The sequence below is a fragment of the Eucyclogobius newberryi genome, unplaced genomic scaffold (assembly GCF_026437365.1).
Source record: "Eucyclogobius newberryi isolate DKJ021-1_F unplaced genomic scaffold, fEucNew1.0.hap1 SCAF_13, whole genome shotgun sequence".
Taxonomy (NCBI): Eukaryota; Metazoa; Chordata; class Actinopteri; order Gobiiformes; family Gobiidae; genus Eucyclogobius; species Eucyclogobius newberryi.
Genome location: NW_027315757.1, coordinates 15,840,252 through 15,857,819, shown reverse-complemented (window position 1 = coordinate 15,857,819; position 17,568 = coordinate 15,840,252). Strand labels below are relative to the sequence as shown.

General features: G+C 48.1%; 1 protein-coding gene across 1 annotated transcript in view; it reads right to left on the bottom strand.

Annotated features, from left to right (window-relative positions):
- Positions 1–13,642, bottom strand: part of LOC140358775 (polyserase-2-like) — a 36,535-nt gene extending 22,893 nt beyond the window's left edge. The window contains exons 1-10 of the mRNA XM_072443824.1: positions 13,606–13,642; positions 9,014–9,034; positions 8,766–8,961; positions 8,253–8,524; positions 7,799–7,944; positions 7,086–7,359; positions 6,850–7,015; positions 6,528–6,775; positions 5,729–5,826; positions 5,349–5,655 (exon numbers count right to left, since the gene is read on the bottom strand). Coding sequence (XP_072299925.1) covers positions 5,349–5,655; positions 5,729–5,826; positions 6,528–6,775; positions 6,850–7,015; positions 7,086–7,359; positions 7,799–7,944; positions 8,253–8,524; positions 8,766–8,961; positions 9,014–9,034; positions 13,606–13,642 — 1,765 coding nt within the window. The remainder of the gene's footprint in view (positions 1–5,348; positions 5,656–5,728; positions 5,827–6,527; positions 6,776–6,849; positions 7,016–7,085; positions 7,360–7,798; positions 7,945–8,252; positions 8,525–8,765; positions 8,962–9,013; positions 9,035–13,605) is intronic.
- Between the last annotated feature and the right edge of the window lie 3,926 nt (positions 13,643–17,568).

Below are 17,568 nucleotides of genomic sequence, written 5' to 3'. Positions count from 1 at the left end.
GCGTCACCGGGGCCCCATCCTGGAGCCAGGCCTGGGATGGGTGCTCCATGGCGAGCGCCTGGTGGCCGGGTCTTACCCCACGGGGCCCGGCCGGGCAAAGCCCGAAAGAGCGACGTGGGGCCTCCCTCCCGTGGGCCCACCACCCGCAGGAGGATCCATAAGGGGCCGGTGCAGAGAGATCTGGGCGGCAGTCGACGGCAGGGGCCTCGGCGACCAGATCTCCAGACATAGAGACTAACTCTGGGGACATGGAATGTCACCTTGCTGGGGGGGAAAGAGCCTGAGCTTGTGCGGGAGGTTGAGCGATAACGACTAGATATAGTCGGCCTCACCTCCACGCAGTTTGGGCTCTGGAACCCATCTCCTCGAGAGGGGCTGGACGCTCCACTTCTCTGGTGTTGCCCGCGGGGAGAGGCGGCGGGCTGGTGTGGGCTTGCTTATAGCCCCTCAGCTCAGCCGCCACGTGTTGGAGTTTACCCCAGTGAACGAGAGGGTCGCGTCCCTCCGCCTTCGGGTGGGGGACAGGTCTCTCACTGTTGTGGCGGCCTACGGGCCGAACAGCAGTGCAGAGTACCCGGCCTTCTTGGAGTCCTTGGGAGGGGTACTGGACAGTGCACCGACCGGGGACTCCGTTGTTCTACTGGGGGACTTCAACGCCCACGTGGGCAATGACAGTGACACCTGGAGAGGGGTGATCGGGAAGAACGGCTTCCCCGATCTGAACCCGAGCGGTGTTAAATGGTCACAATGTTCAGTTATTGGACTTCTGTGCTAGCCACGGATTGTCCATAACGAACACCATGTTCAAGCACAAGGGTGTCCATCAGTGCACATGGCACCAGGACACCCTAGGCCGGAGGTCAATGATAGACTTTGTTGTCGTGTCATCTGACCTGCGGTCGCGTGTCTTGGACACTCGGGTGAAGAGAGGGGCAGAGTTGTCAACCGATCACCACCTGGTGGTGAGTTGGATCCGCTGGCGGAGGAGGAAGCCGGACAGACTTGGGAGACCCAAGCGCATTGTGAGGGTCTGTTGGGAACGTCTAGTGGAGCCCTCTGTCAGTAGTAGTAGTATTCAACTCGCACCTCCGGGAGAGCTTCTCCCATGTCCCGGGGGAGGCTGGGGACATTGAGTCCGAGTGGACCATGTTCTCCGCCTCCATTGTTGATGCGGCTGCTCGGAGTTGTGGTCGCAAGGTCTCCGGTGCCTGTCGTGGCGGCAACCCCCGAACCCGGTGGTGGACACCGGAAGTAAGGGATGCCGTCAGACTGAAGAAGGAGGCCTATCAGGCCACTCTGGCTTGTAGGTCTCCGGAGGTCATCGACGGGTATCGGCAGGCCAAGCGAGCCGCGCTCGTGCTGTCGCAGAGGCAAAAGCCCGGGCCTGGGAGGAGTTCGGGGAGGCCATGGAGGAGGACTATCGGTCGGCACCAAGGAAATTCTGGCAAACCGTCCGGCGCCTCAGGAGGGGGAAGCAGTGTCTCACCAACACCGTTTACGGTGCGGCCTGCTGACCTCGACTGGGGACGTCGTCGGACGGTGGAAGGAATACTTCAAGGATCTCCTTAATCCCTCAGTCACGTCTTCCGAAGAGGAAGTAGAGACCGGGGACTCGGAGGCTGGCTCATCCATCACCCAAGCTGAAGTCACTGAGGTTGTTCGCAAACTCCTCGGTGGCAGGGCTCCGGGGGTGGATGAGATCCGCCCTGAGTACTTAAAGTATCTGGATGTTGTAGGACTGTCTTGGTTGACACGTCTCTGCAACATCGCGTGGCGTTCGGGGACCGTGCCTCTGGACTGGCAGACCGGGGTGGTGGTCCCTCTGTTCAAGAAGGGGGACCGGAGGGTGTGTTCCAACTACAGAGGGATCACACTCCTCAGCCTCCCAGGTAAGGTCTATTCCAAGGTACTGGAGAGGAGAATCCGACCGATAGTCGAACCTCGGATTCAGGAGGAGCAGAGTGGTTTTCGTCCCGGTCGTGGAACACTGGACCAGCTCTATACCCTCCATCGGGTGCTCGAGGGCTCATGGGAGTCTGCCCAACCAGTCCACATGTGCTTTGTGGATCTGAAGAAGGCTTTCGACCGTGTCTCTCGGGGTGTCCTTTGGGGGGTGCTCCGGGAGTACGGGGTCCGGGGCCCTTTGCTCAGGGCTGTCCGGTCCCTGTATGACCAGAGCAGGAGCTGTGTTCGCATTGCCGGCAGTAAGTCAGACCTGTTCCCAGTGCATGTTGGACTACGTCAGGACTGCCCTTTGTCACCGGTTCTGTTCATAATTTTTATGGAGAGAATTTCTAGGCGCAGTCAGGGGTCGGAGGGTGTCCGGTTTGGGGACCACAGGATTCCATCTCTGCTGTTTGCAGACGATGTTGTCCTGATGGCTCCATCAAACCCGGACCTGCAACATGCAGTGGGGACGGTTTGCAGCCGAGTGTGAAGCGGCTGGGATGAGAATCAGCACCTCCAAATCTGAGGCCATGGTTCTCGACCGGAAAAAGGTGGCTTGCCCTCTCCAGGTGGGTGGGGTGTCCTTGCTCCAAGTGGAGGAGTTCAAGTATCTCGGGGTCTTGTTCACGAGTGAGGGAAGGATGGAGCGTGAGATCGACAGGCGGATCGGTGCAGCGGCTGCAGTGATGCAGTCGCTGCATCGGACTGTTGTGGTAAAGAGGGAGCTGAGCCGAAAGGCAAAGCTCTCTATTTACCGGTCGGTCTACGTTCCTACCCTCACCTATGGTCATGAGCTTTGGGTAGTGACCGAAAGAACAAGATCGCGGATACAAGCGGTCGAAATGAGTTTCCTCCGCCGTGTGGCTGAGCGCTCCCTTAGAGATAAGGTGAGGAGCTCGGCCACACGGGGGGAGCTCGGAGTAGAGCCGCTGCGCCTCCACATCGAGAGGAGCCAGCTGAGGTGGCTCGGGCATCTGTTCCGGATGCCTCCTGGGCGCTTTCCTCGGGAGGTGTTTCAGGCATGTCCCACCGGGAAGAGGCCCCGGGGAAGACCCAGGACACGCTGGATAGACTATGTCTCTCGGCTGGCCTGGGAACGCCTCGGGATCCCCCCGGAGGAGTTAGAGGAAGTGTCTGGGGAGAAGGAAGTCTGGGAGTCTCTGCTCAGACTGCTGCCCCCGCGACCCGGCCCCGGATAAAGCGGCAGAAGATGGATGGATGGATGCCACAGAAGTCCAAACGCTCATTGTCTGCATCTCGGAGGTGGAAAACGGAGAAAGATGTACCTGCAGCAAAGGTAAAGGTCATGTCACATGTGTCCAGCGTGAAACCAACCACAGCGTCATGTTCTCCAGTAAAGGTACTTTCCATGCAACGCCCCGGTCCAACTGAAGTCACACCGAGTGTTGCCAGCTACGGAGCGTAAACCAGCACCAGCCCATGTACCACGCCACGTCCTGCTCCGTTTACAGACACGACCAACACAAATGACAAAGCTGGCACCCGCTCTATGACACAGCCCAACACTCATTCTGAACCAGATGAAGTTTGTGTCATGGCCTCACGTTTTCAGTGTGCGGCTAAATATTCTATTCCGAATGAACAGTTTAGTGCCAATGCTGCTGTGTCTTTAACTTTTCTACATGTAAATGACGATCTTTGCTCCTCAGTTCCACGTTCCAGTAAGTCTATGCCACCCCACAAACGGAGAGTTGATGCAAAGATTGATCCAGTTTCTGTACCAGAAGAGGTGTACGTGCAAGCTACCCGTTCTCAAAATGCGACTAAATATGGATGGAGACGGAACAAGCAGTGTACTGCAAATTCTACTACTTTTCTGGCATTACTACATGAAAATGAAAAACTCACTACTAACGATTTAAACCTAGTTTTGGATAAAGGGGATGAACTGTATCAGAGAGCATTACTTAAAGACCAGCTTGACTTGGCTGCAGATGATGTAAATGAACGCACTTGGCTACCAACCGCCATAAAACAACAACAACAAGAAATAACAAGAATTACTCGTGGATGAATAGATAGTTTGGGATCTTTGCCAAAAACAGTTAAAATTATCTTATGTTTTGTATACACTGATGCGATGTAAATACTCAAATGATATAATTGTATAATGAGCGTTTATTCTTAGAAATGCAAGAGCTAAATGTATGTACACATTACACATGAATGTAGGTTTTACATAAGTATAACGTGTGGTAGTACTTTTACGCAAGAATGCAGGCATTCGCAATGGCTTCAGCCATTGCACATTATCTAGTTTAGTTTGTTATGTATTTCATTATTAAGTGCAAAAACGTCAAACATTATAAATAATACTGCAATATATGTGTACAGCTCATAGTCAAGCAAACATTAAAATAATTAGTATGAAAACTGTTTTTTTTAAATCAAAGAACATTTATTAGATTTTATAATTAACATTTAAAAAATCCACATAAAAACATAATTAAACTGTTAAATCACAATATGTAAAAAAAAAGAAAAGAAATAGATTAAAAATATATATATAAATGGTCACATTTATATAGCGCTTTTCTACTGTCAAGGTACTCAAATCGCTTTACATCAAGGAACCAGTCACCCATTCACTCACACATTCACACCCCAGATGTACGCAGACACTGGGGGGCGAGTTGGGTTAAGTGTCTTGCCCAAGGACACAACGGCAGTATTCACAAGAGACAGCTGCGATCGCACCGCCAACCTGTGGGCCAGTGGATCTCTGACCGAGCCGAGAGTCGAACCGCCGACCTTTCGATCAGAAGACGAGCTACTGCCGCCCCTTATATATGATATATAGATGAGTTTGAGTTATGCCTGATTCAAGAGGCAAGAAAACGTGGCAAGTTGCAGAATCACGTCATTGTTACCATGACGATTATGGCGCTTTTATGCGGTCACAAATGTATGAGGCAATAGAACTAAACAAGTTTTAGTCTATTGTGGAAAATAAGTCAACTTCATTTTTACAGGAAGAAAATAGTTTCTTTCTCTTTCCTAAAGTGCTCCGAGGTCTGTTCAAGCTTCATGTACAACATTAGTGCAAATAAACATTATTTCATCTTTATATCAGTTTGAACTCACAGAGAAACAAAACCCAAGTGTACTTTCAGATGGAAAACGTGTTCAATCAAATGTTCAATCAAATAAATCAAGTCAAAATAATAATTGTGCTCCTGATTTACTGTATTATATAAAATTGTCCTCTATTATACTATTCTAACTCTGTCTTCAACATCATTGGCTTTGTGAAAGAAGTCGTTTTATTAATGATTATTACGATGATATAATTATAATATTGATCTGGTCTCAGTGTCTCTGGGTCAAATACATTCATCTGTGTGTTTCACATCATGTTGTGGAGGCAGAGACGGTTCATCCACACAGGAGCAGCCCGAGCAGAGCCAGCAGCAGGTGTGAGGCCAGCAGGAGGGCGTGGCCAGTGTGGGCGAGGCCAGTGTTGGTGGTGCTGGAGGTGGAGTTGACAGTGCTGTTGGGGGCAGAGGTGGTGGTTGCAGTGGGTGATAGAAACGTGCCCAAAGTGGAGGTCAGGAAGCTCTTGAAGCTGCTCACTGTGTCAAAAGTCAAGACGGACGCTCGGGTCGTTGTGCTGCTTTTGTTGGCGAGAACCACAGCCTGGAACCAGGAACCGCTGAGTTTACACATGAGTGGGCCGCCGTAATCCTCCTGAACGCAGAAAAGAGATGAGTCAGAGGTGTCCAGAACTGAACGGACTCTGAGGACACTGAAAGAGCCGTACTTGCTGCAGAGTGAAGAGTCCGGTGCAGATGGTGTCTGAGGTGGACGCGCTTCCACAGCTCTTCACTGAGGTCTGGATCTCCTGCAGCGTCTGCTCCCCTGGACACACAACAGCACTTTCAGTACAGTAGAGTTTGGACGCATCATGGAACTAAATAAAGGAATCATGACAATGGAAACATTGTAGTTCTCTACAAAATTATATTTGGAGGGAATTTTGTTGGAAAAATGTGTCACGTTTCTTTATACCACCAAGTGCACATTATTCACAGGGAAATGCTAACTGTTGGAGAGGGTGTGGCAGCAGGCGGCAAACCACTATCACGTGTTCTGGGATGGTCCAGTCATTCGGGGATATTGGACAGAAGTTAGTAATGCACTGCACATAGTTTTTGTCATTTCCATCCCTCTCGACTTGAGAACTGTGTATCTGGGCCTCAAAACTCCTGCCACGGACACAATCAACAGATTCTTTTGGAGTGTGCGTTTGGCGGCAGGAAAATCGGCCATAACAAGGAAATGGATGACACAGACATCGCCAACGCCAGGACTGGACTGACCTTGTGATCAGACACATGGAAAAACTGACACTCAGACTTAATTTGGAAATGGACAAATTTGACCGACTTTGGACCAAATGGCGCGTTGAATTTAAATATTGCCTGCTTGGGTTTTTCTTTTGATTTGTACACTCGTTTTGTGTTTTCTTCTCTTTATGTTCGGTATGTTTGGTATCTATTTTTAAAAAAGGGGGGGAAAGGAGGCAGTTTATTTCATGTCCAATTGTAAGAAGCACTGACCTTCCCCCTGGCTCCAGCCGGCGGTGAAGCAGGTCATTCCCTCCGTGAAGGTGCGGCCGTCGTCCAGGCAGATGGGCTGGATGTAGTTGGACAGAGAGGGTTTGGAGGCCAGGTGCAGCACGGCCACGTTTGAACCGCTGCTGTTACTCACGCTGATGTTTCTGAGGCTCTCACGGACCTCCTGAGGGTTGGAGCCGTTCTGGTGCAGCCGGCCCAGCACCACGCTCCACCCAGTCACGTTCAGGGAGCTGCAGACACAGGGGAAATGTCAAACACCGGGCGGGCTAACTCATTTGTTGATCACTACCACTGCTGCCCTGACCTGGGGAAGCAGCTGGCGTCGCTGAGCACAGCGTCTTCGGACACCAGAGTCCCTCCGCAGACGTGAACCTGATTCTTCTGGACACTGGCCATCCAGGGCCACTGCCCCGCGGACACGGAGGCCCCAGAGAGACGGCTGTTCAGGGAGGCCCGTCCACACACCACCGCTGTGAAGAGCAGACACACATTATCAGATGATAGCTTCGTGGACACTCTTCTATTGTGGACAATGCTTACGTGATGCCGTGGTGGAGGCAGGAGTGGTCGATGTGGGAACAGGAGGCAGACCGGAGCAGGTGACGCTCAGGTCGCTGTCGGTGCCAGTGGAGGTGAAGCTGATGAAGCCCGGCTTGTTCTCTTTGATCTGGTTATTTATCCAGGTCTGATATTTGGAGACTCGGGCGTAGACTCCAGGTTTACCGGCCAAAGCGCAGCCTATTCCAAAACTCACCACTCCAGCCTGGATCCAGCGGCCGTTCTGTTTGCTCACCTGAGGACCCCCCGAGTCCCCCTGCACAAATCAGACGCAGATCCTCTGGTTAATATTATTATTATTATTATTATTATATTATTAATATTCACTTATCGCCTCCTCTACACCTCCTCAGTGCGCTCAGAGCGCCACACGTCAAAGAGACACGTGCACTGGTCGGGTTTCCAAGCTTTGTAGGGACATTACTGTGACATGCTTTTCCTGGAGACTGATTGTAACCGTAATAATCTTGGGCTGTGTGCTCAATGGCGCTCTGGCCACTTCTCTGGCAGTCTGCATAACCATTTCCTCCTCTCTACATGTAAAAGACTTTAGGGAGCTGTCGTGCATATGTCTACTGCTACTTGCCAAATCCAAACCCATTCAACCCATATCTGAACCTCAAACCTTGCTGGTAGTTTTGATAGTTATGGTACTGATTATAGCTGCGTGTTATAGTGGAGTGCAGAGGTGTTACCTGACAGGAGTCCTTGCCCCCCGTCGGCAGCCCGGCACACAGCATGTTGTCTGTGATGCCGGAGGAATCGTAGTCACAGAAACACTGCCTGTTCCCCACGATGGGCACCTCCACCTCCTGCAGGTTCTTCGGCGACGGCAGAGACACTGCAGAGGCGAACAGGACTTAAGTCAGAACGATTTAACGCCAGGACCCACAGGAGCAGAAACTGTTCAGGTTGAATATTTTGTAGATTGCGACGGGTCATACTAAAGATATGATGATAGAACACACTCCTATTGGTCAGCCTGAGTGAGAGACTGGTGGATTTGACCAGTCGCAGAAAAGCACACATCTTTACTTGCCTCTTAAAGGTTACATAAATATTCTAAGTGTTTAAGTTTGTCATTATATTATTGTACAGCAACAATTTTAGTGCTTGAATTCTCCTGAAGCAGATCTCTGGGTCTCTTACCTCTAGATCCGATGTCTCCCCAGCCTGTGACCCAGGTGTTGGTTCCAGCGTACAGGGCGCTCCCCGAGGCTGCCAGGCACACGGGCTGGATGTAGTCTGTGAAAGTGACGGCAGAGGCCATCTTGAGCAGGGCCACGTCATTGTCCTTGGCGACGGGGCGGTCGTAGTCTGGGTGATTGATGACCAAAGTGACGGAGCGGCTGACCTCGTTCGGGTTGGAGCCCTCTTGGCTTTTACGACCGAGGAACACAGTGTTGTCCTCATCCTTTCCGCTGAGGAGAGGAAAGTGATCAGGAAAATTATAATGCATTATTATCCTTTTAATGATTAAAGTGATGTAAGATGAATATTTTCATGCAGAACTAGTAGTAGTTTAGTTTAATTCCTTAATTCCTGATAATATTGATTTTCTTTTTTCATCTATTATGGGTAAAGTATCAGAATACTTATTAACACTGAATATATTGTGTGTTGTGCTAAGTTTAAAGCTTCAGTATTGATATGGAGCCTCACCTCTGAAAGCAGTGTGCCGCGCTCAGCACCCACTCGTTGTTGATGAGGGACCCTCCACAGATGTGGCCTCCTCCTCTGTGGATACTGACCTGCCAGGGCCAGGCACCCGTGGGTGCATCCTCGCCACCCACGATCCGAGTGTTCAGAGGTGGTTTCCCACACACTGAGGACACAACATGCTTCTGTGTCAGAGTTTGTCAAAGGGAAAATGACACACAAAATCAAATGATCTTAAAGTCAAAACTCACCACTGAGCTGTGCCACCGACCCTGGAAAAGATCACAGACTTTTAGAACATCTTTTTATTCTTTTATTGTACTAATTTTATTTTTTATTTATTGTATTTATTGCATTTATTGTATTTATTGTAATTATTGTATTTATTGTATTTCATTTATTTCATTTATTTTATTTATTTCATTTATTTCATTTACTTTATTTTATCTATTATTTTTTTACGGTGCAACTTAATCAATGTATCAGTGGATCTGAGTGCTGTCAATCATGGGACCCTCTTAAGCTACGTACAGACCGCCGCGGCCTAATCGCGCTTGACGCAGAATTTGAGCGCGTGTACATTTAAAAGGTTTATGCACCGGACGCGTGCTCTTGACGCCCCAGACACTGTACACAGGCGCACTTGAGCTCTGCGCACATGCGAAGTAGAGGTGTTGTCGCATGAGCAGTGGAGTTGATGACGGTGTGGCCTTTCATTGTGTAAAATGGCGGATATCGAGAGTGTTGTTTTTGTATTTGGTTTTCAAAACCCTCACACGGAGGCGCCGGTCTCTGTATTCCACCGTGAATACATCGTACAGCTCCTTTCTCCCACAAACAGCCACAATCAATCGTTCGTCTGCCATTGTTGACGAGCAAGGAAAAAGTGGCGCTTCTTGGGGAATTCCACGGGGAATACCGGAAATGCGAGGGGCAATACGTACGTACGTACGTCACTGGAGAGTCAGCTCTGATTGGCTGCTGCAGCGGCTGCTACGCTTCAGCTGCCAGAGACCTCAACATATCTGAACGCGTCTCGTAGCCGCTTTCGTCGCCTCGGCCGGCTCATGCGCGCGCTCAAAGCGTCGAGAGCGTAAAAAAATGCACCAATCGCGCCGCAAAAACGAAGAAATCACGCCGCGGATAACGCACTACGTGCTCGACGCGCGTTTACCATAGACTTTGAATGTAAACTGGACGCTTCGGCCGCGGCGGTGTGGACAAGGCTTTACAGAGACTAGAGGACTGGGCGGGCATCACTGCCACTGCCCTAAACTGGTTAAAGTCCTAACTGGAAGACAAGAAGTACTTTGTGTCTCAGACCACATGCCCCTGACCTGTGGTGTGCCCCAAGAGTCAGTTCTGGGACCCCTTCTGTTCCACCTCTACATGCTGCCGTTAGGTCAGTTGATACGCAGTGAAAATGTGTCCTATCACAATGATGCAGACGAGTCAGATCTATGTTTCACTGTCGGCAGGTGAATATGGACCAGTGGATTCACTCTGTCACTGCATTCAACAGATCAGTGTGTGGATGTGTGGACCGGCTTCCTGCTGGTGCCAGAGGGCCTCCTGCTGGTGCCAGAGTCAGTGTGTGGATGCAAAACAACTTTCTCCAGCTGAACTCAGACAAGACTCAAATCATGGTCTTTGTCCCACAGAAACGCAGAGAAAGTGTTAACGTCACCTCCTGAGTCTTGCTCTAAAATCTACAAACGAAGTTAGAAATCTGGGGGTAATAATGGACTCAGACTTGAACTTTAACAGCCACATCAAATCAATAACATCAGCAGCTTTTTACCATCAAAAAACATGAGCAAAATCAAAAATATAGTGTCCAAACCAGATTTGGAGAGACTTTTCCATGCGTTTGTCTCCAGTAGATTAGACTACTGTAACGGCCTGCTCACTGGCCTCTCCAAACGAGCTGTAAAACAGCTGCAGTACATCCAGAACGCTGCTGCTCGGGTCCTGACTAGAACCAGGAAGTACCATCACATTAGTCCTGACTAGAACCAGGAAGTACCATCACATTAGACCTGACGAGAACCAGGAAGTACCATCACATTAGTCCTGACGAGAACCAGGAAGTACCATCACATTAGTCCTGACTAGAACCAGGAAGTACCATCACATTAGTCCTGACTAGAACCAGGAAGTACCATCACATTAGTCCTGACGAGAACCAGCAGCTAGTCCTGTTCTCAGGTCTCTGCACTGGCTCCTGTGGCTCAGAGAACAGACTTTAAAGCAGCTCTGCTTGTGTACAAGTCTCTCCATGGCCTAGCTAAAGTCATGTTACTCTAGTGCATAGGTGTCAAACTCTGGCCCGCGGGCCAAATCCTGCCCACCAGACATTTTAATCTGGCCAGATTAACTACGATTCATAGAACCGTAGTTACATCCGTAACCGTTTTTATCGCTAAAACTACGCGCCCCACAATGCCACTGGTGGCCGCCCCTCCCCCACAGGGCTCTGCTGCACTGCTGTGTGAGCTGCTGAGGGAAAAGTGCACTTTAAGCACTTTTGAGCAGAAGTTTAGTGGTGTGTCAGTTCAGGTGTGCAGAGAACTACACAGACGTGGAAATGTTAGTTAGTACATTTAAACGTTTTTTTTAGATCTTGAGAATTTTATTTTGTTATAAAGTCAAATGTTTATCTCTGTGTAGAACTGTAGATCAACTCTGAAGTTGTGATGCACATAAACTGAAGAACAGTGTTGGTGAAATTAAACTTGTTTTTCTAAATACATTTCATGAGAACAAACGTTTTGTAATTTTTTTTTATCGATCCAGTAATTGCTTCAAAACAGCGTAGGCTATATAAAGCTATTTATGTCTTATATTTTTGATAGTTTTATCTTATACGTTATGTTCGGCCCGCGACCCAGATGAGTTTGACACCCCTGCTCTAGAGTCACGTTACTCTAGCTCTAAAGCACGGGTGGGCAAACTACGGCCTGTGGGCCACATACGGCCCATTTGTCTTTATAATCCGGCTCGCCAAAGATGCCAAGTAATATTTAAAAACATTTAAATATTTTTTACCCTCAGGCATCTGTCTGCACTTGTTTCCTTAAAAGAGATTACATGAAATGAATCAAATAATAGATTCAATAGCCTATATTTGACAGAAAAGTTATATTTTATTTGATATTTAATTATTATAAATATAAATATTAAAAAAAATTCACACCAATGATCACGGGCCGGCCCTCCGCTACTTGCCTGGATTCTAATATGGCCCTCGGAGGAAAATAATTGCCCACCCCTGGTCTAAAGTCACGTTACTCTAAAATCATGTCGTATTTAAATGTGTATGTAAAATATATATTTATAGAGTCAATGTAAAATGAAAAAATGTAGACATAAAAAAAATAGATAGCCCCCACTATATTTTGCACCACCAGCCGCCACTGGTCTTGTTTCATCTTTATTTCAGCAGGAGAATCCAGTTGAAATCACAAAGCTCTTTTTCACAGGAGTTCAGGCCAAAACACAGTTCAACACGGTTCAAACAAACAAACAAACAAACAAACAACATGAAAGGAACACGATGAAGCAGAAAAACAAGTGCATGTCATAAATTAAAGGCATTTAAGTGTTTCCATGTTCCAGTCCAAAGAGCCGAGCGGACAAAAGCCTCAGGAACACAAACTGCTCTTACAACACTCGTGGTTTATTTACAAAAGATTATTGTCATTTCATTAAATAAATATAAAGTGTGTATTAAAGTCCGTTTTATCCTTGAAGCTCATAAACTTCTGGTGTCGGCCACGTTTATGCCTCTGATTATGACGATGCCCTTAAATGCAAACTCTTCCCTGTGCTGCCATATATATTTACTGTATATATTTATATACATATAATATCATGATATGTAGAGTCAGGCTATCACATATTTACGGTATTTTCGCCCCAGCCAAAAAATGCATAATCGAGAAGAAAAAAATCATATTTAAGTCGCACTGGATTATGAAATGCGGTTTGTATAGTATAGTAAGTATAGGTATAAGTATAAGTATATAAGTATAAATATAAGTATAAGTCGCACACGGCCAAAACTATGAAAAAAGGTGCGATTTATAGTCCAGAAAATACGGCACATATAATATCATGATATTTAAGTGTATTTAGTTTACACTGTTGAAACGAGCTTTGAGCTAAATCCAGTGTATTTACTGCAGTAACTAAATAAAGGTTGAGATATTTACAGATTAAGAGTTTATTAATAATGTGACTGTGGGTTTTAGAGTCTGTTTAATCCAGAGAAACCATTATTTTTATATTTAATATATTTAATTATTTTTATAGTCGACTAGTCATCATTAGTTTATAATCGTAATATTCAAATAGAGTCAACAATTTAGATTTGATCAATGAACTAAACAAAAATAAATGCGTTTAATACTGACAACTAAAACTATGATTAGATATTTATTATTTCTCATTAAAATTATTAAGAATGAATGGAAGCAACGAGCTCCCAATAAAACAGCTCAGCTTTAGTTTAACAATTTAAGATGACAAGTGCACGTGATCGTCACAATTATACATAATTACTTTAACAGGAGAAATAATTAGACTGAGCTACTTTATTTGTATTTGTTTGAACAGCTTTAACTGATAGAATGCACTTTGTGTCTAAATCTTTTACTGCTCTGTACAAAGCAAACGTCAGAAGAATCTCAAAGAATAAGATAAGATAAGCCTTTATTTGTCCCACAATGGGGACATTCCAGTGTTGCAACACACGTAGGTACAGAAGTAAAAGAACACATAACTTATAGAAAACTTGAGAAAAAACACTCTTAATAGAAAAGTGAGAATGTGAAAGTCTCACCTGTGAAGAGCAGAGAGAAGACGCACAGGATCCTCATGTCTGCAGCGCTGCGACTGCTCACTGTTTACCTGTTCACCTCTTTACATGTTCAACAGGTTCGGCCGCGCCCTGGTAGAGGCAAGGGCACCTCTCACTCATCAGCTGAGTGTTGTGACAGCTCCTTTGTGAGCGACAACAACTGAAGTATTTATTTAACATTCAAGGAATAAATAGATAGAGAAGTCAAGTTTATATCTGTCCGTTCACCCTCTTAAAAAGAGGAATCACAAACCAGCACAGTCTCTGGTCTCTGGTCTCTGGTCTCTGATCTCTGGTCTCTGGTCTCTGGTCTCTGGTCTCTGGTCTCTGGTCCCTGGTCCCTGGTCCCTGGTCCCTGGTCCCTGGTCCCTGGTCTCTGGTCTCTGGTCCTGTCTGGTGTTTTATGTGTAAAAATTGTCAAAATGTCACATATTTGGGACATAAATCTGAAAAACTGACAGAGCCAGATTTAAATATCTTGTTTTATTTTGTTGCCATATTTGATACAAAATATGTACAGAGGAGATTTTACTTCATACTCATCTGACTGAAAATTGGCGTAAAATTTCAAATATAATCAAATATTTTGACCGAGCTATACAGACCACAGATGTTAAGACACGACAGCTCCTCCCCATGCATGGGGGGCTCCACCCCAAATCCAGCCCCCTGAGACTGTACACTAGCCGTAAGGAAGGAGGCGGGACTAGTGAGCGTGAGAGCCACTATCCAGGACGAAAAATCCAAGATCCATAAGTACATCAAGGACAAGGCTCCTTCAGATGACGTGCTCAGTGAATGTCTCAGACAATGGGGAACAGAGGATGATGAGGTGCTGGAGAGAACATCATGGGAGGACACGCCCCTATATGGGAGGACACGCCCCTACATGGGATGACATGCCCCTACATGGGAGGACACGCCCCTACATGGGAGGACATGCCCCTACATGGGAGGACACGCCCCTATTGGACTTGTTTTTTGCCAACACCAAAGAGGCTTATTCTTCTTCCCCCCTCCCTCCCCTGGGCAGCTCGGACCACAACCTTGTACATCTGAGGCCTGTGTATGAACCCATCGTGCACAGGCAGCCTGTGGTGTCCCGTGAGGTGAGGATGTGGTCTGCTGAGAGCGACGAGGCTCTGAGGGACTGCTTCAGCACCACTGTCTGGACTGAGCTTTATGACCCACATGGGGAGGACATCAACACCATCACAGAGTGCATCACGGACTACATCAACTTCTGTTTTGAGAACATTGTTCCCTCCCGGACGGTGCAGTGTTTTCCAAACAACAAGCCATGGATTAACCGTGAACTGAAGGCTCTGCTGAAGGAGAAGAAGAGAGCCTTCAGGTCAGGGAACATGGAGGAGCTGAGGACTGTGCAGAAGGAGCTGAGAAGGAAGATCAGGCAGGCCGAGGCCGGCTACAAGAGGAGGATGGAGGAGCAGCTGCAGCAAAAGAACATTCAGGGAGTGTGGAGGAGCCTGAAAACCATCTCGGGCTTCAAAATCCCCCCTGCCCAGACAGAGGGGGACCTACAGTGGGTGAATGATTTAAATGCTCACTTCTTGAGATTTGATCGGTCACCCGCCCCTCCCCCTGCACAGCTGCATGCTCCCTCTTCCACAGCTGGACAATGTCCTGCATCTGTTCCTCTTCGCTTATCTGCCCCGGACCATCAGCTCCCCACTTCGCCTGGACTCACCCATCCCCCCAGCACACGGTCCCCCTGCCAACCACTGACTGTCACAGCAGCACAGGTGAGGAGTGAGCTGAAGAGGATTAAAGTGAGGAAGGCAGCGGGACCTGACGGCATCAGCCCCAGGCTCCTTAAGTCCTGCGCAGATGAACTGTGTGGAGTTATGGAGCATGTCTTCAACATGAGCCTGAAGCTGAGGGTGGTACCACAGGTCTGGAAGACCTCCTGTCTGGTACCTGTGCCTAAGACACCGCGCGCCAAAGACTTCAACAGCTTCAGGCCAGTGGCTCTCACGTCCCACCTGATGAAGACACTGGAGCGGCTAGTCCTGGACCACCTCCGCTCCACCGTGAGCTCAGCCATGGACCCGCTGCAGTTTGCATATCGGTCTGGCATCGGAGTGGAGGACGCCGTCATCTCCCTGCTGCACCGCTCTCTCTCTCACCTGGAAAAGCCTGGCAGCTCTGTGAGGATCCTGTTCTTTGATCTCTCCAGCGCCTTCAACACCATCAGCTCCTGAGGGACAAGCTGGAGACGGCTGGTGTGGAGTACGACCTGGAAGAGTGGATCCTGGACTACCTCACAAACCAACCCCAGTTTGTGAGAGCACGGGACTGTGTGTCTGACACTCGGACCTGCAGTGTGGGGGCGCCCCAGGGCACTGTCCTCGCGCCCTTTCTCTTCACCCTCTACACTGCAGACTTCAGACAGGACACGGACAGCTGTGTCCTGCAGAAGTTCTCTGACGACTCTGCCATCATCGGACTCATCACGGACGACGATGACGCGGAGTACAGAGGACTGGCGCAGGACTTTGTGGACTGGTGTCAGCGGAACCACCTCCTCATCAACGCGGGGAAGACCAAGGAGATGGTGGTGGATTTCCGCAGACGCCACCCCACTGCCCCCTCACCAGTGAACATCCAGGGACGGGACATTGAGAGAGTGGACTCATACAAGTACCTGGGTGTTCATCTGAACCACAAACTGGACTGGACTCATAACACAGACGCACTGTACAGGAAGAGCCAGAGTCGGCTCTACCTCCTGAGGAGACTCAGGTCTTTTGGAGTGACAGGGCCACTCCTGAAGACCTTCTACGACTCTGTGGTGGCATCGGCCCTCCTGTACGGTGTGGCCTGCTGGAGCAGCAGCATCACAGAGAGGGAGAGGAGGAAGCTGGACAGAGTCATCAAGAAGTCCAGCTCCGTCCTGGGCTGTGCTCTGGACTCGGTGCAGGAGGTGGGGGACAGAAGGGTCCTGGCTAAACTCACATCTATGCTGGACCATGAGTGTCGCCCCCTGCAGGTCACTCTCTCCGCTCTGGAGAGCAGCTTCAGTGAGAGACTGATCCACCCTCGCTGTGTGAAGGAGAGATTTCACAGGTCTTTCCTTCTGCTGCTGTCAGACTTTATAACAAACACTGTTAGTCCTGAACACTCGCAATACTGTCATATTCATGTGCAATTACTGTAGTGATTCATGTCCAATTCATGTGCAATTCATGTGCAATTACTGTCGTGATCACATGCAATGGTATTTTTTTATTTTTTTATTTTTTTTATCTTTAGTATTTTTCCCCTCCATCCCTTGTTGGGAAATGGGAGGTTTTGTCTATGGGAGTTTTTGTTTATAGGAGATCTTCAACTAAGAGTGTTTTTCAAACTTCCTATAAGTGTTCTGTTCCTTTCCTCTGTATCTACCTCTGTATCTACCTGCGTTGCAACAATGAAATTTCCCCATGTGTGGACAATAAAGGATTATCTTATCTTATCTTATGTGGGAGGCCCTACATGGGATGTACCACCTGAACATAACTGAAGTGGCTGATATCACAAAATCCTACCAATGGCTGGAAAGAGTCTGAAGCACAGAGGCCCTGATCATGGCAGCACAGGGGCGCCACCACCAGGAGGCTGGCATAGTGAACAGAAACATCTGTGCAGAGTGAGGGCTGGAGACCCCAAGGACAAAGTGGGAAACACCTCCAAAGTTGGTGGAGAACGACCGAGCCAAGGTCCTCTGGGACTTCCAGATACAGACAGAACTGCAGAGTCTCACCTTTAGTGTATCATTCATTTTTTTAGTCATTTGGAATTGTAACTATTTAGTTCCATTTCCTCTGTTTTGTCACAACTATAAGTCATACAAAAATATTTTGTTATGCAATAAGTGATTGAAGGTTGAGCCGGTGACGTCAGAGCGACTGCTGAAATGTACTCGTCAAACTGAAAAATGTGTAC